Source organism: Hyperolius riggenbachi, chromosome 12, assembly GCF_040937935.1.
Source record: "Hyperolius riggenbachi isolate aHypRig1 chromosome 12, aHypRig1.pri, whole genome shotgun sequence".
In the NCBI taxonomy this organism is placed as follows: domain Eukaryota; kingdom Metazoa; phylum Chordata; class Amphibia; order Anura; family Hyperoliidae; genus Hyperolius; species Hyperolius riggenbachi.
Genome location: NC_090657.1, coordinates 129,399,830 through 129,425,967, shown reverse-complemented (window position 1 = coordinate 129,425,967; position 26,138 = coordinate 129,399,830). Strand labels below are relative to the sequence as shown.

The 26,138-nt window shown below is 44.3% G+C and overlaps 1 protein-coding gene across 6 annotated transcripts in view; it reads right to left on the bottom strand.

Moving 5' to 3' along the window:
* Positions 1-2,322: 2,322 nt before the first annotated feature.
* MGAT5B (alpha-1,6-mannosylglycoprotein 6-beta-N-acetylglucosaminyltransferase B) overlaps positions 2,323-26,138 on the bottom strand; it is a 1,094,162-nt gene continuing 1,070,346 nt past the window's right edge. For 5 of the 6 annotated variants that reach the window (XM_068263667.1, XM_068263670.1, XM_068263668.1 and 2 more), the window contains one exon: positions 2,323-3,183. In XM_068263667.1, the coding sequence (XP_068119768.1) occupies positions 2,985-3,183 (199 nt within the window). In that variant the 3' untranslated portion in view covers positions 2,323-2,984. The remainder of the gene's footprint in view (positions 3,184-26,138) is intronic. The other variant, XM_068263672.1, reaches the window with a different exon arrangement.

The following is a 26,138-nucleotide window of genomic DNA, read 5'->3' as shown; positions in this document are numbered from 1 at the left end:
TGTAGAACCTGCAGCCGACTGCAAAGTCCACCCAGTTCTCCAGGAACCCAAACCCTTCCTTCCTACACCAATTTCTCAGCCACTTATTTAACTCCCTAAGCTCCCTCTGTCTCTCAGATGTAGCACGTGGCACTGGCAGTATTTCAGAGAACACCACCTTGGAGGTCCTTGCTTTAAGTTTATCTCCAAGTACCTGAAAATCATTTTTGAGGACCTTCCATCTCCCACTAACTTTGTCATTGGTGCCAATGTGTACCATGACAGCTGGGTCTTCCCCAGCCCCACCCAAACCCAATAATCTGTCAATTCTTTCCGCTACATGCCGAACCCGAGCACCCGGGAGGCAACAGACTGTACGGCATTCACGTTTTCTTCGACAGATTACCCTTTCTGTGCGCCTAATAATTGAATCCCCTACCACCAGTACCTGTCTAGCCTTAGCTGCACTCCTATTCCCTGTCTCGTTACAGCAGTCTACCCCTTGGTTGCTAAGGAGCACATCCTGCTGCAGCATTGCTACTCCTGAATCATCCTCCCCAATATTACGCAAAGAAGCATACTTATTAGTGAGGGACAACTCGGGACTAGCCTCCCTGCCACTTTTTCCCCTACCCCTTCTAACTGTGACCCAACTAGCGGCTACCTCTGCTTCTTGCTCCGGCTTTACTCCACCCACCTCATCTTCACCGATTCCATCCAGTGTCTGGATTGTGAGATCCAAACTCATCTCCATGTTGTGTATGAGTCTCAGTGTTGCAAGATGCTTATTTAGCTCTGCGACTTCCGCCTCTAACTGAGCAACACGCACACATCCAGGGCAACAGTAAACACCCTCAATCCGCTTATCAAGGCATGCATACATGTCACAGGCTGTACACTGTACAGCATAGTCCAACATGATGACTATTGTGTGGGGAAATTTTATTTAAAGTAAACTGTGGCGGTAAAAGTTGAAACGGGAGAGTGAGTGAAGTTCGGGAGTGAGTGCAGCTGGGGTGGAAGAGGGGGAGGGGTGGAGGAGGGGGAGTGAGTGAAGTTGGGGTGGAGGAGGGGGAGCGAGTAAAGTTGGGGTGGAGGAGGGGGAGGGGAGGAGGGGGAGTGAGTGAAGCTGGGGTGGAGTCCTCAAAACTTAAAGACTACACCACAACGTCTTAGCACATTCTAACCAATGCAAAAAACTGCAATATTGGTTGAAGGTTTTTTTTTTTTTTTATAGTCCTTACCTGCTTCCTCTCACCTCTCTCTTTGTGCCTGTGTTGTAATGCCTGTTTTTAACGCCTATGCCACAGGTCTTAGACTTTACATTAACACATAGCTTGCTGGTGTGTTCACATGGCACATATGTAGGTACTAGCAGCTCCCTTGCAGGATTATTTAGATGCACTATCTGTCCTAGGGAGGACGTTAAGGATATGTGCTCCTATTCCTTAGATAGGTTTTGATGCGCTGAATGCGTGCATGTTTGTGCTATGCATGTTACAGGGCCAGAGTTAGGACACATACGACACTGGGCTACCTCTACGCAGTGTATGATTTTTGTAAGTGGATTCGCATGAGAATTTGCAAGAGTGTGCGGAAGTTCATTTTGATGTTCAGCTAGAATCCTATCTTGAATCCAAATGAGAATCTGTGGAGGGAGCTAAAATTCAGGGTGTTGGCAAGAAGACCCTCCAACCTGAAAGATTTGGAGCTCATTGCTAAAGATGAATGGGCAAAAATACTTGTGGATATATGCAGAAAGTTGGTCTGCAATTATAGGAAGCGTTTGATTGCTGTAATAGCCAATAAAGGTTTTTTATTGATTATTGAGAAGGGTATGAATAATTTTAGACTGTACACTTTTTGCTCAAATGTAAATAAAACCTGAGAACTGTTTTTTTCCCCACATTAATAATAACATAACGTAACATTTACACATTTATAACATAACAATAATTTCTCTTGTACATTATCTTATTATCTTTTGTCATTTTTCCATCAAAACTTGCTGGTTGAATAAATGGAACTTTAAGTCAAAACTTTCCAGGGGTATGAATAATTATGTGCAGCACTGTCGACATATGACTATGGAAGGGATAGGTGAGCTCCTCTGAGGGACAGCTAAGTGACAAGACAATATACATCTGTACATCACTGTGAAAGATGTTGGCGTTATATAAATACTAAGTAATAATAAAAATAAGGGCCCTGGAATTGTACTTTAAACTCAAAATTAACTGTCTGCCCCACTTTTGTTATGAATCCAAAATATAAACACTGACACATGTTCACTTTCCAAATAAATCTTTATTAACATAAATAACTTAAAGAACAAAATGTCTATTGCTCAACCCACTTCTTTCTGAACACTCCAGGCAAATATCGAGTGTCAGCTTTTCAGCAAAGTGCATATATTTCCAGCAGACACAAATCACTGTCCCAAGGCAGTAAATTGGTTGCCTTCATTATTCACATTTGGTCCATTTGATTTTATTTTAACAGTTATTCCAATCCATTTTGTACTCTAACAGTTCTGTAAAAATGAATGTCACAATAATATAATGGCAATTTCACTCCAATAAGTCCCTGGAATTCAAACACCAAACAACAGTACTTTTCTATCTCAGGACATTGCTTTTCGGACATGCCCCTTATTTTGGCTTATATCAGTCTCTTTTATAGTCAACAAGCAAAAGACTGCTAGATTATTCTAGTCTTGTGACATCTTTGTTGTGCTTTACTTATAAAATTACTCATGAGCCCTATGCAATGGAAGGGCCAAATATAACAAAAGGGCATGGAGATCTTCATGTGGCTTCAACAGTTCTCACAGAATAATCTCTGCAGATGTATATATTACAAAATATTGCTCTATGCTGCAGCATAAAACCCACAGCAGAGATCGAAGCCTCAAACCGCATTGCAGGCTTGAGACCTCTACATGTGGCTGTTACACTCATCAATTGCTGGAAGTTTCATGTCGACTCTTTTCACTGACCGTTGTCTCATGAGCAGTCTCTGCACAAAGCAACCTGACCCGGACGGTAGTCTCTACAAGGGCATAACCTGCGAAACTTTGTGTTCTGTCCTGAGCAGCTGAACAGCAGTGGCTCCCTCTGCAGGTAGCATTCTCGGACTTGCGGGGCCACCGCAGGGTATAAGTGGCTCATTACTGATTCTGTGCTGTCACACTGAGCTCCAAGCCTGTGTAAAAAAAGACAAAAAATACATTTGCATTGAGATAAATTGACAAAAAGCCAACTGGGACCCTCACTGACAATACTATAAATGACATCAAAGCCTTAGTTCAGGCTCCTACAAGTTGCGAAACAAGCTAGAGAAACGGTTCTCCTTTCGGCCCCCACATTATACCTAAATGCCCCTCCGGCAGCCTCTCCCGGGTTGCCAGAGTCAGCCACTACCACGCAGGTGCTGACCGGGCTGCAGCATGCGCATGCGTATGATGTCACTACGTTTTGTACATGATGTTATACGCATGCACAGTGTTACAGGCATCAGGGCAGGTGATAGTATATGCCTGCTCCCCCTGTTTCTCTAGCATATTTCGGATCTGGCATCCTTTAAATAATGCATTTTATTAGTAACCCATTTGTAAAAAAAAATCTGCACACATTTTATTTAGCTTTAAGTATATACTTTTGCATTTTAATGCAGAAATCATAGCTGCACCAATTAACTGGTACATAGGTCTTCCTCTGTGGCTAACTGCATATTTTCTGTCCCCTCATAGGCCTTCAGCACCATATTCATGTATTTGTGTAAAGGTTGCCATCATATCATTACTCAATGTTTAGCTTCAGTGTAATGTTTCTTTGCTCTGAAATTGCCTTTTTATATATGCGTATGGAGTAAGAGTCAGACCTGAATCATAAATTCTACCTCCTTCTCCATTCTTTACTGGCACTTATCAGCTGTCACTCATGTGATATTGGTAAAAGTGTTAACGGAATCGGTCTTCAATTATTTTAAGCCAGTTTTGCTGTGGAATAGATGAACCTGACCCTTAGAGATATGTGTGCTTTTCGCTTACAGCAATAGCTCATATTTATTTTTCCAATTTGCAAGTCGGTACTGTAAAATTACATTTGGAAACCAGACAAACATTTCAAGGGAATGAAGAGTCATTATCACATATACTAAGTAAGGCAAATGCAGGGCATAGCGCTACTTTCTCTCTATGAACTGGAAAATCTACATACCACAAATACTAGAAAAGATAATAAGGAAGTCCTTACTATTGCTCATTCTTTCTGCACATGCATTCAACAACAACAAAATATGTATAAAGCACTTTTCTTCAATAGGACGCATAGGCCTCGATTCATCATTGTCTTTGAGATAACTTTTTCCAGTTTGTTAAATTACCGAATTTGAAGTTTAGCGATTTCTAGTTGTATTCATCAAGGTTTTTCGGCATTCGGTGTGAATTCGATAACAATTCGGTAACCATTCGGTAACGTGTCGATATTTCCATTTTACAGCGGTAATTTAACACAAGGCCATAAGATTCCCATAGAATTGTGGGTAAAAGGCAGTCCTTTGAGCACTACGTAGCAACATTCTGAATAGGGCTTTACACCTGGACCAGGATTCTGGAAGTGGTTGGGACAATCCCACAATTTGATAGGAGCCTTTTCTAAAAAATTATAGTGCAGCTAGCAAAATTAGTTAACCCTGGCACTGCCTGTGTTCTCTTACAAGATGATTCAAGAGAAATGCAGATGTCGTGTTATAGCAAATAAATCTATTCTCTTACAAATTTATATGGTTGCAGACCTTATTCTTGCCCTTCTGCACCTTTGAATCACTCTCAGCTGATACATAGCCACTTCAAATGGCTCCACCTTCTCTGTCAGCAATGATCTGACAGGAATAACGACAGAGCAGTGAAGGAGATAACTAATCCTAAAGGTAACGCTAAACCACGCCCACTTTCTTTTTCATGAATTGCACTTTCTTCCGTTTTAGCGAATCGTTACCGAATCGTTAACGAATGTTCGCTAACAGCTGTAGATAACTTTGATGAATCCTGAAATGAAGTTAACAAATTCGGTATTTTACCAAACTGTTGTTAACAAATTTGCTAAGTGTTGATGAATCGAGGCCAATGTCCATATTATTTGGCTTTTTACATGGGTTTACCTTAAGTCAAATGTTGGGCTATTATAATATACAGTAGCTTAAGTATTCTCTTCTCCATTTGATTAGTTTACCTATTATCTTAACTTTAACTACTGAGTCAGGCACAACCAGCAGTTCTGGAAAGATAACACAGAATACAAAATTGAACTACAAAATACAAGATTTAGCTGCAGGAAACTCCTGACAATCTTACACCGCAATCATATCTGACATGGCTGCTGGACATCCAACTCTGATGGAAAGTTGGAAAATGTGTCAGTCATCCATACCATGGTCTTCAAAAGACATGGCAGCTCATGTGGTAGATGTACTGTACATTTGAAGATGTCCTTTTGGTGGCATGACTTTCTCTTGGCTTACATTACAATCTCGGTAGTAAAACTACAGTCTAAAGGTGGCCACTAATGATGCAATTTCTAGCAAAAAAATCATTTGAGTGATCAGATAATTCTGATCGGAAGAAAAATTATTCACCACACTATCAACGAACCAATCTTTGCTTCCTATCTATAACAACCAACAAGAAAATCCAAATTTTGATTTGACGACAATCCAAACGGACAACTATTTGTATAATCATTTGTAATAGATTGTGCCCATGAACCGACATTATTTATAACCAATCAAATCAAATTACAGTGGTTTGCAAAAGTATTCGGCCCCCTTGAAGTTTTCCACATTTTGTCATATTACTGCCACAAACATGAATCAATTTTATTGGAATTCCACGTGAAAGATCAATACAAAGTTGTGTACACGCGAGAAGTGGAATGAAAATCATACATGATTCCAAACATTTTTTTTTTTAAATAACTGCAAAGTTGGGTGTGCATAATTATTCAGCCCCCTGAGTCAATACTTTGTAGAACCACCTTTTTCTGCAATTACAGCTGCCAGTCTTTTAGGGTATGTCTCTACCAGCTTTGCACATCTAGAGACTGAAATCCTTGCCCATTTTTCTTTGCAAAACAGCTCCGGCTCAGTCAGAATAGATGGACAGCGTTTGTGATCAGCAGTTTTCAGATCTTGCCACAGATTCTCGATTGGATTTAGATCTGGACTTTGACTGGGCCATCCTAACACATGGATATGTTTTGTTTTAAACCATTCCATTGATGCCCTGACTTTATGTTTAGGGTCGTTGTCCTGCTGGAAGGTGAACCTCCGCCCCAGTCTCAAGTCTTTTGCAGACTTCAAGAGGTTTTCTTCCAAGATTGCCCTGTATTTGGCTCCATCCATTTTCCCATCAACTCTGACCAGCTTCCCTGTCCCTGTGTAACGATTGGTGTCAGCTAAACAGATTTTCTGATTATTGGTGATCTGCAGTATCACCAATAATACAGATGCTGTACCTGATTATGTGGTGATCTGCAGAATCACCAATAATGCTAGTATAGCCAGACACAGGACTACCAATGTGAGATAGTGTTTGGTGCAACAGTAATGAGGAATATGAAGTCTCCCGAGGAGCGGGTGATTCAGACAATACTGCAGCCTTTGATCACCTGAGGAGCAGGCGAGTCAGGCTGTATTTTAGTCAGACACCTGGGGAGCAGGTATCACCAACTGAGCTACAGAGAATGATCATCTGAGGAGCAGATGATTAAGACTATACTGCAGCCAGTGGACACCTGAGGAGCACCTGCAGACAGTGCTGCAAAGGATATTCACCTGAGGAGCAGGTGATTAAGACTACGCTGCAGCCAATGGACACCTGAGGAGCAGGTGTTACGGACTGTGCTGCAAAGGGTATTCACCTGAGGAGCAGGTGATTAAGACTACACTGCAGCCAGTGGACACCTGAGGAGCAGGTGTAAGGCCACAGATCCCTCGCCAGTGGCTAAGCCCACTGGTGGGGTAAGAAAGGTCAGACAAGCAGAGTCGGCAACGTACGGACAGATAAGGTACAAAGACAGAAGACTGATTCAATGTTAAGTTCAGGCAGGGTTGGCAACATGAATCAGATGAGCAGAGGTACAGAGTCAGCAAGCAGGAGAATAGTCAACGGAAGCAGAAGGTCATAACAGATAATACAATAAACTAGTACTTTAAGCTATCAACAGAATCTGGCTAAGTGTGGATCCCCAGCTCCGGCTGGTTCTAGCACACTTTGGGATCTGACTAGGTCTGAGCGCTCACACGTTAGCGTTTGCAACAGCAGACAAGGAACAACTGACAGAAATGCTGTATATATACTGGGCCGCCCCAGTCACTCAACCAATCGGGATCAGTGTTGGAGTCAGCTGACCGGCTGATCAGCTGACTCCCCTTCTGCTTGCATAAAGCTCCTGCCTGTGCGAGTGCGCGCGTGTAGACCTCAGTCTATGTGCGACTGAGAGACCAGGCAAAGCTCCATCATGTAACAGCGTGGCGGAGGCTGCTGGCTGAGACGCGGGGACAGCCGCCATGTCACTCAGCGCTGCAGTGGCCTCCCCTGCATTCAACATAGTCCTAGGCACAACTCCATCATGTACCTGCGCAGCGGAAACCGCCGGCTGAGACGCGGAGATAGCCGCCATGCTGCTCCCTGTTGCGGCGGCATCTCCACTATGCTTTACACCCTGCTAATGAGAAACACCCCCAGAGCATGATGCTGCCACCACCATATTTGACAGTGGGGATGGTGTGTTCAGAGTGACGTGCAGTGTTACAGGGGTGCAAAAGAGCTAAAATCCCCTATAGGCTTTCATTGGGTCTCCTATTTCACTTTCCAAAATCTCACATTTTTTCAAAGGGCGATGGCTCAGCAGTGGCACATTTTCTAGCATTGTAGGGATTCTTAGGGGGATCATGACTGGTGAGTTTTGGGCCCCTTGGCCAAAGAAGTCATAGCCTAGGGTCACAAAAACCTGTTTTTTTGGCAATGTTAATGGTGGCGATTCTGAAGAACATAAATCGCAGCCACAAAAGCGCAGGTTTCTGCCGAACGGTACGGCTGAGCAGCCCCAAATTTTCAGGTTTTGTAGGGAGATTAAGAGGGCTCAGGGCTGGTGAGTTTCGGGCCCTTACCTTACCGTTCGCAGAAACCTGCGCTTTTGTACCCTCAAAACCTAGGCCCCAATGAAAGCCTATGGGTGATTTTAGCACTTTTGCACCCCCGTAACTCTGGTTTGCAGAGATGTAGGGAACCCAAAATTGGAGTGCAAGTACAACAATATGCCTTCTACCTGCATGAGAAATGTCGTGAGATTCAGACTTTGCTAACGTCCATGGCTGCGATTTATGTTCGTCTGCGAACGGTAAGGTAAGGGCGCTATGACCTCTTTGGCCAAGGGGCCCGAAACTCACCAGTCATGATCCTCCTAAGAGTCCCTACAATGCTAGAAAATGTGCCACTGCTGAGCCATCGCCCTTTGAAAAAATGTGAGATTTTGGAAAGTGAAACAGGAGGCCCAATGAAAGCCTATGGATTTTAGCACTTTTACACCCCCGTAACTCTGGTTTGCAGAGATGTAGGGAACCCAAAATTGGAGTGCAAGTACAACAATATGCCTCACCAGTCATGAGCCTCCTTAGAGTCCCTACAATGCTAGAAAATTTGCCACTGCTGAGCCATTGTCCTTTGAAACGATTTGGGATTTTTGAAAGTGAAATAGGGAGCCCAATAAAAGCCAATAGCAGAATTCAGCACTTTTGCACCCCTATAACTCTGGTTGGTTATCACCCGGCGACTTTAGCAGTTATTAGCAAAGGCCCCTTACATCCTAGCAACACCAAATTTGCAGGATATGTTAAAAAGATAGTAGGAAACAATATTTAACCTCCTTGACGGTATGGACGAGTATACCCGTCCATTACCGCCGGAGGTCGCCGCTCAGGCCCTGCTGGGCCGATTTTTATGAAATAAAAAGCAGCACACACAGCCGGCACTTTGCCAGCCGCGTGTGCTGCCTGATCGCCGCCGCTCTGCGGCGATCCACCGCGAGCAGCGGCGAAAGAGGGTCCCCCTAGCCGCCCGAGCCCTGCGCAGCCGGAACATATAGTTCCGGCCAGCGCTAAGGGCTGGATCGGAGGCAGCTGACGTCAGGACGTCGGCTGACTTCCATGACGTCACTCCGCTCGTCGCTATGGCGACGATATAAGCAAAACAAGGAAGGCTGCTCATTGCAGCCTTCCTTGTTTATTCTGGGCGCCGGAGGCGATCGAAAGAACGCCTCCGGAGCGCCCTCTAGTGGCCTTTCATGCAGCCAACTTTCAGTTGGCTGCATGAAATAGTTTTTTTTTTATAAGAAAAAAACCCTCCCGCAGCCTCCCTGGCGATTTTAATAGAACGCCAGGGAGGTTAAAGGATTTCTGAGGCCACAAATGGGAAAATAGTTAAATACCTGTTTCTGTTCCTGCTGGTGACATTTGTGAACTGTTTGTATGGACTTCCTCTGTTCACCAGCAGATGTCTCCTCTCACATCAAGAACATTTCCCAATCTTCATGAAGTTCCCTCTGCCCACCAGCAGAGGTCTCTGTATTCAGGAACTGTCTCTGCAGCCTTGGAGGATGTCACATGACCGTCCTGCACAGTATATAAGTCCAGCTCCAACAGAACACCTTCGCTAGTTCATTGATGTGGATAGCCCAAGAGCCTGTGTTCTGGTCACTGCGCCTGTTACCTTGATACTTGTTACCTGTTTCCTGATACCTGCTACCTTGATACTCGTTACCAGTTTCCTGATCCCTTTTACCTGATTGTTTGACTCCCTGGTGTATTATATTGGCTCACTTGACTATTCTATTGTTTATTGATTGTATTTGCTTGACTTCCTGGTATCTGATCTTGGCTTGTATGACGTTCCAATTGCCTGCTGCATTATGTACTATGCCTGAATGTATATTATTGTGTATATATATTAGTTAGTTAGCTTAGTTAGACAGGGTCCAGGGTTCACTGTGTGCACACTGTATCTATATATATAAAATCGTATGTATGTATGTGTGTGTGTGTGTGTGTGTGTGTGTATGTGCCGCGATCACGCAAAAACGGCTTGACCGATTTGAACGAAACTTGGTACACAGATCCCTTACTACAAGGGATGATATGTTCTGGGGGTCTCGCGGCCCCCCTGCACATGTGGGCAGAGCTACAAACAGCTAATCAGATTCCACCCATTCAAGTCAATGGAAAAAATGTAAAAGGCTGCCATTCTCACAGTAATCAAGCCAGAGTCCCCACACTTGGCACAGTTGGTCACTTGGTGACCGAGGTTACAAATCCAGGAAAAGTGGGCGGAGCATAAAACAGCAAATCAAATTTCAGCCGTTCATTTTACATGGGAAAATGTAAACTGCAGCCATTCTTAGACTGTTAATCACAGGGTTCTCAAACTTGGCACACTTGGTCACTGGGTGAATGCGATTGAGATTCAAGAAAATGGGTGGAGCCTACAACAGCCAATCAAAATTCACCTATTGATTTTCAAGGGGAATATTTAAACTGCTGCTATTCTTACACTTTTAATGGCAGAGACTTCAAACTTGCTAGTCAGTCAGTCAGTGGGTGACTGGGGTCCAAATTCACTAAAGGGGCGGGGCCACATACAGCCAATCAGATTTCCTTGGTGGATAAACTGCTTAAAATCACACATTTTTGATGCCAGGAACCTGAAAACTCACACACTTGGTCACTGGGTGACTGTGTGTCAAGGTTACAAAAAGTGGGCAGAGCTAAAAACAAATTTCACTGGAAATTATAAACTGCAGTCATTCTTACACCGTTAATAGCAGGGTTCTCAAACTCTGCACAGTTGGTCATTGGGTGACAGATTAGGATTTTGGAAGGTGGGTGGAGCCTACAACAGCCAATAAAAATTCACCTTTTGATTTTCAAAGGGAATGTTTCATCTGCTACCATTCTCTTATACTGGTAATAGCAGATGCCTCAAACCTGGTACAGTTGGTCACTGGGTGACTAGGGTCCAAATTCAGGAAGGGGGCGGAGCCACAAACAGCCAGATTTGTTTATTTTTCAATGGGAATATACAAAGTATTGATACTAAGGACCCCAAAGCTGATAAACTTGATGATTGAGTGACTGTATCTCAAGGTTAGAAAAAGTGGGCGGTGCCAACAACTTCATTTTTTACATTGCAGGGTTCCCAAACTTTACACAATTGGCCACTGGGTGACTGGGATGAATATTCAGAAATGTGGGTGGAGCCTACAACAGCCAATCAAAATGTACCTATTGATTTTCAAGGGGAATATTCACATTGCTACCATTCTTACACTGTTAGTGGCAGAGGCCTCAAACCTGATACAGTCAGTCATTGGGTGACTGGGGTCCAAATTCACTAAAGGGGTGGAGCCACAAACAGCCAATCAGATTTGTTAGATTGATTTCAGCCATTCTGTTATTGGCAGGGTTCTCAAACGTGACACAGTTGGCCACTGGGTGACTGGGACTAATATTCAGAAAAGTGGGTGGAGCCTACAGCAGCCAATCAAAATTCACCTTTTGATTTTCAAGGGGAATATTTACATTGCTGCCATTCATGCACTCTTAATGGCAGAGGCCTAACATCTGCTACAGTCAGTCACTGGGAGACTGTGGTTTAAATTCTGAAGGTAGCGGGCCAAAAACAGCCAATCAGATTTGTTTAATTTCAATGGTAAAATGCAACTTATTGATGCAAAACACCCCAAAGCTCATAAACTTGGTCATTAAGTGACTGTATGTCAAGATTAGAAATAGTGGGCGGAGCCAAAAACTACTAACTTTTTACATGGGGAAATGTAAACTGCAGCTTTTCTTACACTGTTAATGGCAAGGTTCTCAAACTTCACACATTTGGTCACTGGGTGACTAGGATTAATATTTGGAAAAGTAGGTGGAGCCTACAAGAGCCAATCAAAATTCACCTTTTGATTTTCAAGGGGAATATTGAAACTGCAGCCATTCTCACACTGTTAATGGCAGAGGCCTCAAACCTGCTACAGTCGGGCGTTAAGTGTTTGGGGTTCAAATTCAGTAAAGGGGCGGAGCCAAAAACAGCCAGATTTCTTTGCTGGATAAACTGCTTCCATTAGCACAATTTTGATGCCAGGAACCCAAAAGCTCACAAACTTGGTCATTGAGTAGTGACTGTGTGTCAAGGTTACAAAAAGTGGGTGGAGTTAAAAACAGATTTTTCTGGGAAATTGTTAACTGCAGCCCTTCTTCACTGTTAATGGCAGGGTTCTCAAACTTAGCATAGCTGGTTACTGGGTGACTGGGATTAATATTCAGAAAAGTGGGTGGAGCCTAAAAATGCCAATCAAAAATCACATGTCACTTTTCAAGGAGAATATTAAAATTGCTGCCATTCTTGCACTGTTAATGGCACAAGCCTCAAACCTGGTACAGTTGGTCATTGGGTCACTGAGGTTCAAATTCAGAAAAGGGACAGAACCACAAACAGTTAATCAGATTTGTTTCATTTCATGGGAAAATACAAATTATTGATGCCAAGGATCCCAAAACTCACACACTTGGGCATTGAGTAGTGACTTTGTGTCCAGGTTACAAAAAGTGGGCGGAGCCAAAAAAAATTTCACTGGGAAAGTGTAAACTGTAGCCATTCTTACACTGTTTATTTCAGGGTTCCCAATCTTTGCCCTGATGGTCACTGAGTGACTGAGATTAATATTCAGGGAAGTGGGTGGAGCCTATAATAGCCAATCAAAATTCACCTGTTGATTTTCAAGTGGAATATTTAAATTGCTGCCATTTTTACACTGTTAATAGCAGATGCCTCAAACCTGCTACAGTTGGTCATTGGGTGACTGGGGTTCAAATGCTGGAGAGGGGTGGAGCCACAAACAGCCTATCTGATTTGTTTAATTTCTATGGGAATATACAAATTATTGATGCCAAGGACCCCAAAGCTCACAAACTTGGTCATTGAGTGTTTGTGTGTTAGGGTTAGAAAGTGGGCGGAGCCAACACCAGTCAAATACATACACAGGCAACGCCGGGTCATCAGTGGCTGGAGACAAATACAAATTTCACTGGGAAAATGTAAACTGCAGCAATTCTGTTAATGGCAGGGTTTTTAAACGTTGCACAGTTGGTCACTGGGTGACTGGGATTAATATTCATAAAAGTGGGTGGAGCCTACAAAAGTGAATCAAACTTCACCTATTGCTTTTCAAGGGGAATATTTAATTGCTACGATTCTTGCACTCTTAATGGCACAGGCCTCAAACCTGGTACAGTTGGTTATTGGGTGACTGGGGTTCAAATTCAGAAAAGGGGGTGGAGCCACACACAGCCAATTAGATTTGTTTCATTTCAATGCAAATTATTGGTGCCAAACAATGCAAAGCTCACAAACTTGGTCAGTGAGTAATTGTGTGTTAGGGTTAGAAAAAGTAGGTGGAGCCAACACCAGCCAAATACATTCCCGGGCAACGCCGGGCAATCAGCTAGTATATTATATTTGGGTTGTTGTATGTCTGATCACAAGACATTTGCCTACAATCCTATTGCCAGTTGTTTGCAGTTGTATTGCTATTTTGTACAGTTGCTTGAATATGCTTGTATGTATGTTCATGCACCAATTGCATTTTCACCTGTATATATCCGGCACTTTGTAAATAAACCTTTACTTTATTTCACCTTACCCCTGGTTTGTTCTTCAGTATTTCCACAATTAGTGACAATCTGCATTTAGTGCAAATCTATGTGCACTGTTCGTAACAGAATGAACTAGCCAAAAAACAGTCACTAGGAAATACTGAGGCAGGGGTCACACTTACCGGCTTTCGTACGCGTTTTCTGCACAGAAAAACTGACTTCAACTGAGAACTCATGTTAATCAATAAGCAAGGTCACACTTTAATGCAGATTTCGCATGCAGAAAAAAAACTGACATCTTGCGCAATTTGTCAGTTTTCTCTATAAATTACATTAGCTGCTGTAAGGCAGGGATCACGCTTGTCTTTCAGTTTTCTGCAAAGTGTAGAAAACTGAAAGACAAGTGTGACCCCTGCCTGAAGGTTCATTTGTTCAGCCATGGCAGTTAACCAGACCCAGCTAATTAGATCAATAAATATTCCTGCTACCTCCATGCTTGCAGTCATAGGAACTGATTGGACTTTCCAGCAGAGTGATTTTTATTCCTTGCTAGCAGAGGATGAAGAGGTCTATTGTTTTGATGACTTGCCTATATATTCATGTGATGAATTAATGCAGATTATTGTAAAAGTTGAATCTTCTGTTTATCGGGGGATGTTTAAAAATTTGTTTCAGCTATGGAAGTTGACTGGACTATTCAGCATAATAAATATTATTCCTTGTTAGCAGATAAAGACAAACATGATTGTTATAATAAATTGTCAGCATATTCCCGTGAAGAATTAACGCAAATTATTAGGCATGTTAAATACCTTGTGCAACAGGGCAAGTCTGCAGAATATGAGGTGCAATCTTTATTGCAAATTTTGCAAACTCTTGTCACTGTAAGAGATCCTTCTGCATCCTGGACTCAAGCCAGAAACTTGCCAGTTTCAATTTATTGTAATAATTCCTCCACAGCAATAAATCAGTCTGAACCAATTAAATCAAATTATGTTCCGGTTACCTCCACACTGACAGTTCAATCCTCAAGTTGTCCTCAGGGTAATCTATCAGTTTCCATTAAAAGTGACTGGGACCCTCCATTTGGAAAATGGGAGATTGAGTGTCTGTTTAATGAATTGGTGCATGATTGGAGGTTGTTTACTCACTACTATGCTCAGAAGGATGAATTATTTGTGTCTGCATGTATAAGATCTGCAAAAATGTTGGTTAACTTGGATGCTTGCATGCAAAGGTATGTTTCCCCATTAATTGATGCATAGGAGAAAGTTCTGTCTACCTACTTTCCGTCTGCTGATCTTTCTAATGACCAGTTCACACAGCGCTCAGTGGCTAAAGTTAAACCTGCTTCTAACCACAAGTCAGTTCCCCTTCAGACTGCAAAGAGATCTACACCTTGGTTAACTACTTTCACCTCCTGGACATAGAAGCTACGTCCAGGAGGCCATGTGCGCTCCCACGGCCGATCGCGCGTGTGCACGCGCGCTCTTGGCCCACGGTTAGTTAGCCAGGGAATCAGTGAATCCGGCCATGGTGCCACTGATTCCTCTCCCCCGTAGAGATGGCCTGAACCTCCGAAGCGCAATAGACTTCAATGGGGAGGCGAACTTGGAAAACTAAAAAAAATTATGCTGGCCACAAAAGTGATGGAAAAGATGTTTCAAGGGGTCTAACATCTGGAGGGGGACATGGCGGAGTGGAAAACATGCCAAAAATCCTGGGGAAAAAAATCTGGATTTAATGAAAAGCAGCGTTTTAAGGGCAGAAATCACATTGAATGCTAAATTGCAGGCCTAAAGTGCTTTCACCCATCTTGCATGTGTATAATCCCCTCCTCCCTTCCTCCTTCTTCTCCTCCTCCTCCCTCTCCTCTTGTCTTGTCTTCCAGGGATTTGTAGGATGTCAAAAGCCAGCTTACATACATTGGCCGGGAATCGAACCCAGGTCAACTGCTTTCAAGGCAGCTATGCTCACCACTATACCACGAACACTACATGCTGAAGCCAGCCTAGCATGTACCATTGTAATATACCCAAGAGAAAATTAGTTTGCTTATTTGCCTAATTCGCTAGATGAAAGCAGTGGGACACATGGTGATACTGCTTACAGGCTTCAATTCAAGACTTCAGAAAGATCATTTGCCCCCCTGGATGATGCTGGTGTAACACACACAGCAAAGGACAGCAATTTGAAGTCTGGAAGATTCCAGGGCAAGGGTGGGAAAGATGAAAAGCTAGGTGGCCATGCAACCATTCCTGCTAACCTAAAGCTTACTTGTGTCTTGCAACACATTGGCTTAAGACTTTACCAAATCCAATGCTCCAATATGGGGATGCTTCTCTGTTTGCTGTTTTTTTTTTTTTTTTTTTAAGTGTGGTGTTACAATTCACTCATCTCTTCAACTACAAGAAAGGCCCAGGAGTAGTCTTAGCTACCCTAATATCTATGTAACGGCAGGGCCCTTATTACACTTTCTCTTACAGGGCTATGGAAACCGCTTTTCCCATGCAATAAAGCGAGGTGCAAAAATGAAATCATGCCTAGCAGAGGATGGTTTCGATCCATCAACCTCTGGGTTATGGGCCCAGCACGCTTCCGCTGCACCACTCCGCTTACGTTTGTATATAACCTCCAAGTTTACGAAGGGTACATTAGTTGGAATAGTTACACTACTATCTATGTTACAGCAAGGCCCTAATGACACTTTCTCTTACGGGGCTATAGCCACCGATTGGCCCATGTGGTAAAGCAAGGTGTAAAAACCAAAGTACACCTAGCAGAGGATGGTTTCAATCCATCGACCTCTGGGTTATGGGCTCAGGACACTTCCGCTGCGCCACTCTGCTACTGTACAGCAGATGCTTCGTTGTAGGAAAAAGTGAGTGAGACCGCTTAGCCGTACGGAAAAATGGGCACTCCTTTGCCTACTTCTTTCTGGCCTTTGTCATCATGAAAGGATCATAGAATTATATGTAGAAATTTGATATATACAGGTTTTGTTTAAAGTGGCGTTAAACTTCTTGGAGCAGACTTTTTTCCTCCCTCCACAAGACACACATGCATCCACATAAAATCATTTAGCAACAACTGTGTGCACAGTCTCTGTGGTGCAATCAGTTAGCGTGTTCGGCTGTTAACCAAAAAGGTTGGTGGTTCAAGCCCAGAGAGAGTACTTGTAAAAACAAAACAGAGGACACCAAGAGCCCAATAGTGCAATATTGTCTGGTAAGCTCAATATATAATGTAATGTCAAAGGTTCTTATACTCACAAAGGTGGGTTACCATCAGGTAACCACTTGACAGGCAGGTGGGGAGTATTAGTACCTGACCCCACTCAGGTATAAAAGTCGCTCTCTGTAGATAGGGAAATGGGGAAAGAACCCCTCCACCAGGGGTGGACTTAATCGTGCTGTAATATGTACGAACAGAGGCGCCAAGCAGTGTAAAACAATGTTCTAAAAATGATAAAAAGAGGGAAGTCGAGGTGGACTTACCTCCCTCTGGTAGTGGACATATACTCAAATGCAGAGTAAAAAATATACAATTAATTCACAGCTCCATAAAATCGCAACGCGTTTCGCGGTCAACAGTCCCGCTTCATCAGGCAGTACAGGAGCATATAAAACTGGTTCAGGTCCATAAAGCGTGTGAGCGCCTCTGTGACACAAAGGCGCTCACACGCTTTATGGACCTGAACCAGTTTTATTTTTTACTCTGCATTTGGGTATATGTCCACTACCAGAGGGAGGTAAGTCCACCTCGACTTCCCTCTTTTTATCATTTTTAGAACATTGTTTTACTCTGCTTGGCGCCTCTGTTCGTACATATTACAGCAAGCCCAGAGAGAGAAAGAGATGATTCTACATGGCTATATGGGGTTCTCTTTGGACAACTGTTGAATGCAAAAGGCAAGGCTGTCCCTGGGTGGGCTTGAACCACCAACCTTTCGGTTAACAGCTGAATGCGCTAATCGATTGTGCCACAGAGACTGTGCATGCAGTTGCTGTTGAATTATTTTATGGGGATGTATGTGTGTCTTTTGGAGGGAGGAAGTAAGTCTGCTCCAAGAAGTTTCAGCATGTAGCGTTGGTGGTATAGTGGTGAGCATAGCTGCCTTCAAAGCAGTTGACCTGTTTTCGATTCCTGGCCAATGTATGTGAGGTTGCTTTTGACATCCTACAAATCCCTAAGCAAGCTCATTTTTCTCTTGTGTATATCACAATGGTACATGCTAGGCTGGCTTCAACATGTAGTGTTGGTGGTATAGTGGTGAGAATAGCTGCCTTCAAAGCAGTTGACCTGGGTTCGATTCCCGGCCAATGTATTTGAGGTTGCTTTTGACATCCTACAAATCCCTAAGCAAGCTCATTTTTCTCTTGGGTATATCACAATGGTACTGTTATGTACCTCGGGTGTAGGATGCCGATGAGCTGAGAGCAGCTACTCTTGCAGCCTGTTAACTGTTTACCCTGGGATTGGAACAGGGACTTCCAGTGAGCAGGGGGCAGAAGTGCTCGCGACAACGATGGCGTGACGCCGGAGTGCGTGACCAGGTTGGCGACGTGGCACTCCCGCAGTCCAAGTCTGGTACTGCAATGACTTGGTACACCAATGATCCTGTAGATGATACAAGTAGAGAAGTCAGGTACACAGGCAGAGGTCGGCAGCAAATCGGGTTCTCGGACAGGCAGGGGTTCGGCAACTAATCGGGTTCTCAGACAAGCAGAAATCGGCACCAGAGCGGGAAGTCGTACATAGCATAAGTCGACAACAGAGCGGGTAGTCAGGCAGGCCAAGGTCAACATCCAGGGATCAATCAGACAGAACTAAGTCATGCACGGGAACACACCAGCAAGCTGCAATACAACAGCACTGGCTGGCTGCATTCTCCAGACTTATATAGGCCTCTTGGCGCGCAAAGCGTAACGTGTAACGCACGACGCGCGCACACACAAGTGTGCAAACGCGCACATCGTCAGAAATGCACAAAACAGAGTCCAAACGCGCGCGTATAGCGCTACGCCGACAGCTTTCGCCGCCAGCGGTTATGCCGTGCAACGCAGCGCGCGTGGGCACTGAACGCCAGACCCCCATTCCTGGAGCCCCGGCGAGCCATGCCAGGACGTCTGCCGGCACCCGTGTGTACCAACCGCCTCGTCTGGACAGGTAACTGACCGTGACAATGCCCCCTCCCAAGGGGCAGACTCCGGATGCCCTCAGGAACTGGCTTATCAGGAAACCTGGTGTGGAATTCCTTCAATAGCTTAGGTGCATGTAGATTGGAAGCTGGCTCCCAGGTATTGTCTTCTGGCCCATAGCCTTTCCATTGCACCAAAAACTGTACCAGACTACCCCTTTTCCTTGAGTCCAGAATTTGCTCCACTTCAAACTCTTCTTCACTGTCCACTGTTACTGGAGATGGAGGTGCCATAACCCGATTAGGAAAGGGACTTTCTTCCTCCGATTTCAGTAAGGACACATGAAACACCGGATGAATCTTTAAATTTTGAGGTAGTTGAAGTTTATAGGCCACCTGGCTAACCTTCTTTTTGATCGGAAAGGGTCCAATGTATTTGGGTCCCAGTTTTTTAGATGGGCAAGATAGTCTCAGATTGGCCGTAGATAGCCATACAGAATCTCCAGTCCTGAATTCCACATTATCTCTCCTGTGACAATCTGCCTTCCTCTTAAATGACTCTTGTGCTGAAGACATCGTTCGTTGTAGCAGTTTATTATTGTCCGAAAAGAATTTTACTAGTTCCGCTGCAGCAGGTACGGGAATTTCCGGGATGAGATTAGGTAAGAAAGATGGATGATATCCATAATTAGCAAAGAACGGAGTTTGTTGAGTTGATGAGTGGACGGAATTGTTGTATGCAAATTCGGCTAACGGGAGAAGTTGAGCCCAGTTGTCTTGAGAACCGGAGGAGAAGCATCTGAGATATTGTTCAAGTGTCTGATTAGTGCGTTCGGTTTGTCCGTTAGATTGCGGATGGTAAGCGGATGAAAAGTGTAACTGAATGTTCAATGATTTACAGAGAGCTGTCCAAAAACGTGATGTAAATTGCGCACCTCTATCTGAAACGATGTCCACTGGAATTCCGTGAAGACGAATGATCTCCTTGATGAATACAAGTGCAGTAGTTTTAGCTGAAGGCGTGTTCTGCATGGGTACAAAGTGTGCCATTTATGATAGACGATCTACCACAACAAAGATGGTATTGTAGTTATCTGAATCAGGTAGCTCGACAATGAAATCCATGGAGATGGAATGCCAGGGTCTTGGGGGAACAGGAAGAGGATTCAGCAATCCCCACAGTTTGAATCTGGAACCTTTGGATCGATTACATACAAAACATGATGTTACATAGGTCTTGCAATCTTTTCTTAGTTCTGGCCACCAAAAGCTGCGCTTTAGTAGTTCTTCTGTCTTAGCAACTCCAAAGTGACCCGCCAGTTCATGGTCATGGCACAGTTTGAGGACAGGAACTCGTAACTCCTTAGGAACAAATATCTTGCCTTCCTTCAGCCACAGGCCATTCTCCTGTAGTAATGGTGTCATCATATCTGTGGGAGGACTAGGTACTGCATGTCGGATCTGATCGATCAAGTCGGGCTGAATCATTGGGAAATTCTGACTGGATAAAATCGTATCGGGTACTGACTGAGTTCCTTCATCCGGAAACATACGTGATAGTGCGTCAGGCTTGGTGTTTTTCGATTCAGGTCGGTAAGTGATGTGAAATGAAAAATGAGTAAAGAAGAGGGCCCACCTGGCTTGTCTGGGATTTAGACGTTTAGCAGTTTTGAGATATTCTAAGTTACGGTGATCAGTGTAGATGAGGATCGGGTGCATAGTTCCTTCCAGTAGGTACCTCCATTCCTCAAGTGCGACCTTAATGGCCAGTAACTCCCTACCTTCCACATCATAATTCCTTTCAGACAAAGAAAGTTTCCGGGAATAGAATGCCACCGGGTGAAGCAGGGCCTTTGGACCACTTCTTTGAGAGAGCACTGCCCCTACTGCGGTTTCTGATGCGTCCACCTCCAAAGTAAAAGATAAAGCTGGGTCCGGATGTTTAAGAATAGGAGCTGTAGTGAAATGATATTTCAACTTATCAAAGGCTACTTGAGCTTCTTGAGTCCACTTGAAATGAATCTGCTGTCGGGTAAGTTGTGTAATGGGCAATATTGTAGATGAGAAGTTTTTAATAAATCTGCGATAAAAGTTAGCAAATCCGATAAATCTCTGAACAGCTTTTCTATTGGTAGGTGCAGGCCAGTCTAATATAGCCTGAATCTTCTGGGGATCCATGATAAATCCATCAGCCGAAATGATAAGTCCTAGGAACTGAATCGAGATCTGTTCGAATTGACACTTTTCAGCCTTGACATAAAGTTGATGAACTCTCAGGCGTGTGAGAACCTGTGACACTTGCTGACGATGAATCTCCAAAGAAGGTGAAAAGATCAGGATGTCGTCCAAATAAACAATGATAAAGCGATCAAGAAAGCCCTTTAACACATCATTTATGAAGTATTGGAAAGTGGCAGGAGCATTACAAAGCCCAAAGGGCATCACTAAATATTCGAAATGTCCATAACGGGACCTGAAAGCCGTCTTCCACTCATCCCCTGCTCTTATCCGGATTAAATTGTACGCTCCTCTCAGGTCAAGTTTTGTAAAGATTCGGGCTTCACGTAATTTCTGAAATAGTTCAGGTATCAGTGGTAATAGATATCGGTTCTTTATGGTCACCTTATTTAATTCCCGGTAGTCAATGCAGGGACTTGTCTTTTTTCTCTACGAAGAAGATACCTGCGCCTACAGGAGATACTGAGGGGCGGATGAATCTCTTCCTTAGGTTTTCCTCAATATATTGTTTGAGGACTCTTTGTTCCGGTTCTGATAATGGAAACATCTTACCAAAGGGAACCGCTGCACCAGGAATCAGATCAATTGGGCAATCATAGGGCCGATGAGGAGGTAGCAGGTCTGCCCCTTTCTCATCAAACACATCTAGGAACTCATGGTAATGTTCAGGGATGATTCCTTTCAGGGTTGCAGTACAAAGTAGGGAGCCGGATGTGTTGTCCTCCATATTAATACAGCAGCTCTCTGTGATGATTTGCTCAGCTGCCTGTGCAGGCAGGCAGCTTTTTGACCATTGTTTTGATTTGCATGCTGCAGGACTCTGGAAAGAAGAGCTTCTGTCAGTTTTGCAGCTTGAGCTTGCAGAGGAATTTGCATACGTTGTCATGCAAATTGCCTGGCCACATTCATTGGAGGCGTGTACTATAAGTACTATGTCTTTCCCACAATGCTTCGCTATTCATAAGGATTTCGTCCTATGTAACACTCCTGGTGGGATGTCAGCCTTGCTCTTTGTTTGAACATCAGCTTAGAGTTATTCCTGAATCTGCGCTAGGCAGATTTCCCTAGTGCAGTTAGGATTGTATTATCTGTATTGCCTGTTCTGTCTTGTCTTGCCTGTTGCCATTGTCCTGTCCCTATGGTGGTCGACAGGAAATGGTTCTGATCTCTGTTCTTGGAGTATAGATGGTGCAGCGGTTGCTACCAGCTATCTCTTCTGTTCTGTCTCCTGGGATCGCGCTAGCTACTTTTCGCTAGCGCTGGGGATCCTTCTGTTCTGTCTCCTGGGATCGCGCTAGCTACTTTTCGCTAGCGCTGGGGATCCTTCTGTTCTGTCTTCTGGGATTGCGCTAGCCACTTTTCGCTAGCGCTGGGGATCCTTCTGTTCTGCTACTCTGTACTTGGATCGCGCTAGCCACTTTTCGCTAGTGCTGTGGATCCTATCTCTCGCTTGTCCCTGTTTTCGTGTGTCTGTCTTGTCTGCTACGCTTGCTGGAGGCTCGGTGAGGTAACCGTTAAGCAAGCGCTCGCATCCTCTGTTTCATGTTTGTCTGTTAATGGTTAGTTAGGCGTGCTTGTCTCTATTGTGCTTATCACATGGAGACCGCGCATAACCGCGTGCACTGTTGCGAATGAGTGCGGTGTTCGCGGTTAGCTAGCGTTTGTTATTTTCCGTATCTCCTCATTGTATTATTTGCTGTGCCTTTGCTAACCTCGTATTCTGTCCTGATCTGCCTTGTGTCTCGTCTGGCGATCGCACCTCTCGCGATCGCGTTCCTATTTCATATCTGCTGTTGTGTGTGTGCGGTCGCGGGGTGGTGACTGGATTGGCGCACAAACATACAACCTGTCCCTTTGCTCATTCTCATTCGCAATCGCCTCTCTTGCGATTGCGTTCTGCGTTTCGTACAATTCCTGTCTGGCATTTGTGGAGGTACAGAGGATTGGTTCCTCTGCACTCCCCAGCGCCATCTGCCGACAGGAATTTTCCCTCTACGGGTGCGTAGCACCTTTTGCTGGGTTCCTGCAAATTATACGCTTGTGGAGGATTTCCGCCGTGTCAGCGCACGCGTTGTGCGCTGATTACGGGGTAAGTTCCACAATCGTTACAGTATGAACAGCCTAACCCAAAACCCCAGTGTAGACGAAATTTCCGATTTGTACGATTTTGTCGAATATGGCTCTTGTACCTTTAAGAGATTTAAAAAAACTTGAACCTGAATCAGCAGACGAATTTTTGTCTGGGTGTACAAAACTGTTAGCGAACCCTGAATTCCAATGCACCCCAGTGTCTACCTGGGCCCCCCAAATGGTTTACATTCTGTTGGGGGGCGAAATGTCAATGTGGGGTTATGATGTGTTAGATCATACCACCCTGAGTCAAAGACCCCTGGAATTCTTGGCCTTTTTAACTCACAATTGGCTGAGATTACCTCAATTACCATACCCCCTTAACGAGTTGTTGTCAGCAGCTCAATCAGCTGTTCCATCTACTCTTTCATCCATAAAGCAGCCATCCAAAGCCTCTAAGTCTAAACGTAAAAGATCTAGGAAGGCTTCCCAGCGGAAAGATCCGTTGCCCCTAGCAACCACAAATAAAGAGGTTATTTCTGTCAAGTCTGAAATGGGCAAAACCATGCAGTATGATAATGATGTTTATAATGCATCTGCTGATCAGTTTCCAGGTTTTTTGCCCCAATCCAAAGCTTATGTGGATCCTGCTATAGGTAGGATCGCACACTACATTAAAGCAGTTAAAAAATCTGTTCTTGTTCCTGAACTCCACCCCTATAGAGATTATTTGGATACTGGCCTGTTTGAACCCCCATTTGCTTCCTGGGATATTGGGGCTTGCTGGAAGAATTCGATTTTGATTGGAAAGCCTTTTGCGATTTTTACATCGCAAAAAGCGAAGATGTCTTGAATGCTTGTCTCGATTCTATGTACCTTCTGATTGATTCCGATGAATGTGACAAGGATGATGTGGATCTGGTGATCTATGTATGGCAAACGATTTTGGATGAGTTGCACACACACCAACCAATTGATTCCAATAAAGAGACATTGTTGTCGGATGATTGTTCCTGCCTTTCTGGGGTATAGCATGAGAGTCTTGACTTTGTGCAATCTGAAATGAATGAGTATGCCGCTGTGGTTGGTTCCTGTGCGAATCCTGAAGGATTCTCTCCTGACAGTGTGCAGTTTGAATCTGTGCGATCTGATGCCTGTTTTTCGGATGTTCCTGCAGATTGTGATCGGCATGAGTCTGCCGGTTTCCTCAAGGATGTGTGGGATCCTTTGTCAGTTAGAAACAGATCTTTGAGATCTTCCGTCTGTGACCCTGCTATGGGGAAAATTTCTCGACTATGCAGCGTCAAAAGTAAAATTTTTATGCCTAATAAAGTTTATCCTGTTGATGTCGCCATTTCTTCTGCAAATGAGTCTCTGTCTCACCCTGTTCACACCTGTAAGGGCCCGTTGCCTGGGGACAGTTGCTCCAGCGTTTCGGTCCTAGATGCCTTGCTGTCTGCTCGGCAGATCGCGGAGGTTTGCGCTATAGAAGCGTCAGTTTCACAACCTAAAGTGAATTTTGATTCGCAGGTTTTGCGTTCTGATTCCTCGGATTCGACATTGTTAGCCGAATCTAAGAGTGAGACAGCGCTTCGGTTTTGCAAATCTGATGCTGAACCTTCTTTGCCTTGTTCAGAGACGCTTTCTCTGAATCTGCCCTGTACCATGAATAAAAACATGATCTCCACTTGCACTGACATTTGTGAGTCCCTTTCTTGTTTTGAGAAAAATGCTGATTCTGCACCCTGTACTCTGGATGAGTTAATATTGCCTTGTACAATGTCTCCTGCAGTGCCCCTAGAGGCTCGTCTAGGTATTGCTGCTATACTCACCTGTTTTTCTGCAGTTTTGGAGTTGCAAGCTAGTTTGACTGCTACGCAGAATTCTGGGTGCAGTGAGATTAAAGTTGGGGAGTCAGTGTGTGTTCTAGTAGTCCTGTACATTCCGCTCATGATGATGAGATCCAGTCTCAGTTTATAGTGGAACCTTCCCTGGGACATTTGCCCTGTCCACAAAATAAAGTTCTAGTTTTGCCCTGTAACATGGATAGTTCAGAATCCTTCTCAGAAAACTTGAAAAATTATGTTCCTGAAGTTTTGTCTGATGTTCTGGAGGTCTCCGAGTTCCTCCCAAAGGGAGCAGAACTTGTAGGAGATGTCTCCTGCCCCCCAAGTCCTTCTGAGGTGTTGCCCACTTCAGTAGGCATTGCTGTTGTGCTGACTACCTTTGCAGCTCTGGTGGAGCTTCACTCATATGTAGTCAATGATGATATTGCAGTCACAGAAATTTCTGAATTTGAGTCCGAGTCTTCTTTTGAAAGTCCAGTGCTTGAGACCATTGCTCGTGATGATTCTCTGCCCGGTCCTGGTTTTGGTTTCCTCGTGTCGGACTCTGAGGTTGGCAGTTCCCCGACATGTCCTGAGGTTTCTCCTGTGCTGGTGTACCCCAGTGTGCTCTGTGACCCAGAAATCCCAAGTGTGCCTCGGTTACCAGCGTACTCAGATGCTTCCTCGGTGGAGACATGCTCTGATATGGCCTGCCTGCTTGCATGCCCAGAAGTGGTCCCTGAAAGTCTTGATCTTGATGGGGGTCCTCGTAATTCTGAATCCGGAATTGTCATTGGTTCCATGGGGGTTCTTGGAAATTCTCCATGTGAGTCTGGTGATTGTTCTGCCCTCTTGGGATCTCTGTGGAGCTTCAAAAGGTTCTGTGAGATTCCGGGAGAAATTTTGCTTGGTACCCTGGATAAGATCAACGGTGGCTTTTGTGTTGTAAGGGACACTTCGAACAGGTATTGTGGCAGGTTTGGTATTTTCGGACGCTCCTTGGAAGGTGGTGGGTATTGTCTGGAGGGTGTCGATGGCTTCTTCTCTGGCATTCACAGTCCTGATGGGTGTTATACTGAGACTGGTAGTACTGATGGGCATGTTTCGGAGGCTTCTGTTTCCGATGAGGTTGGTTTCGGGTGGACTGACTCTGGAATTGGACCTTGTCGGGCTGT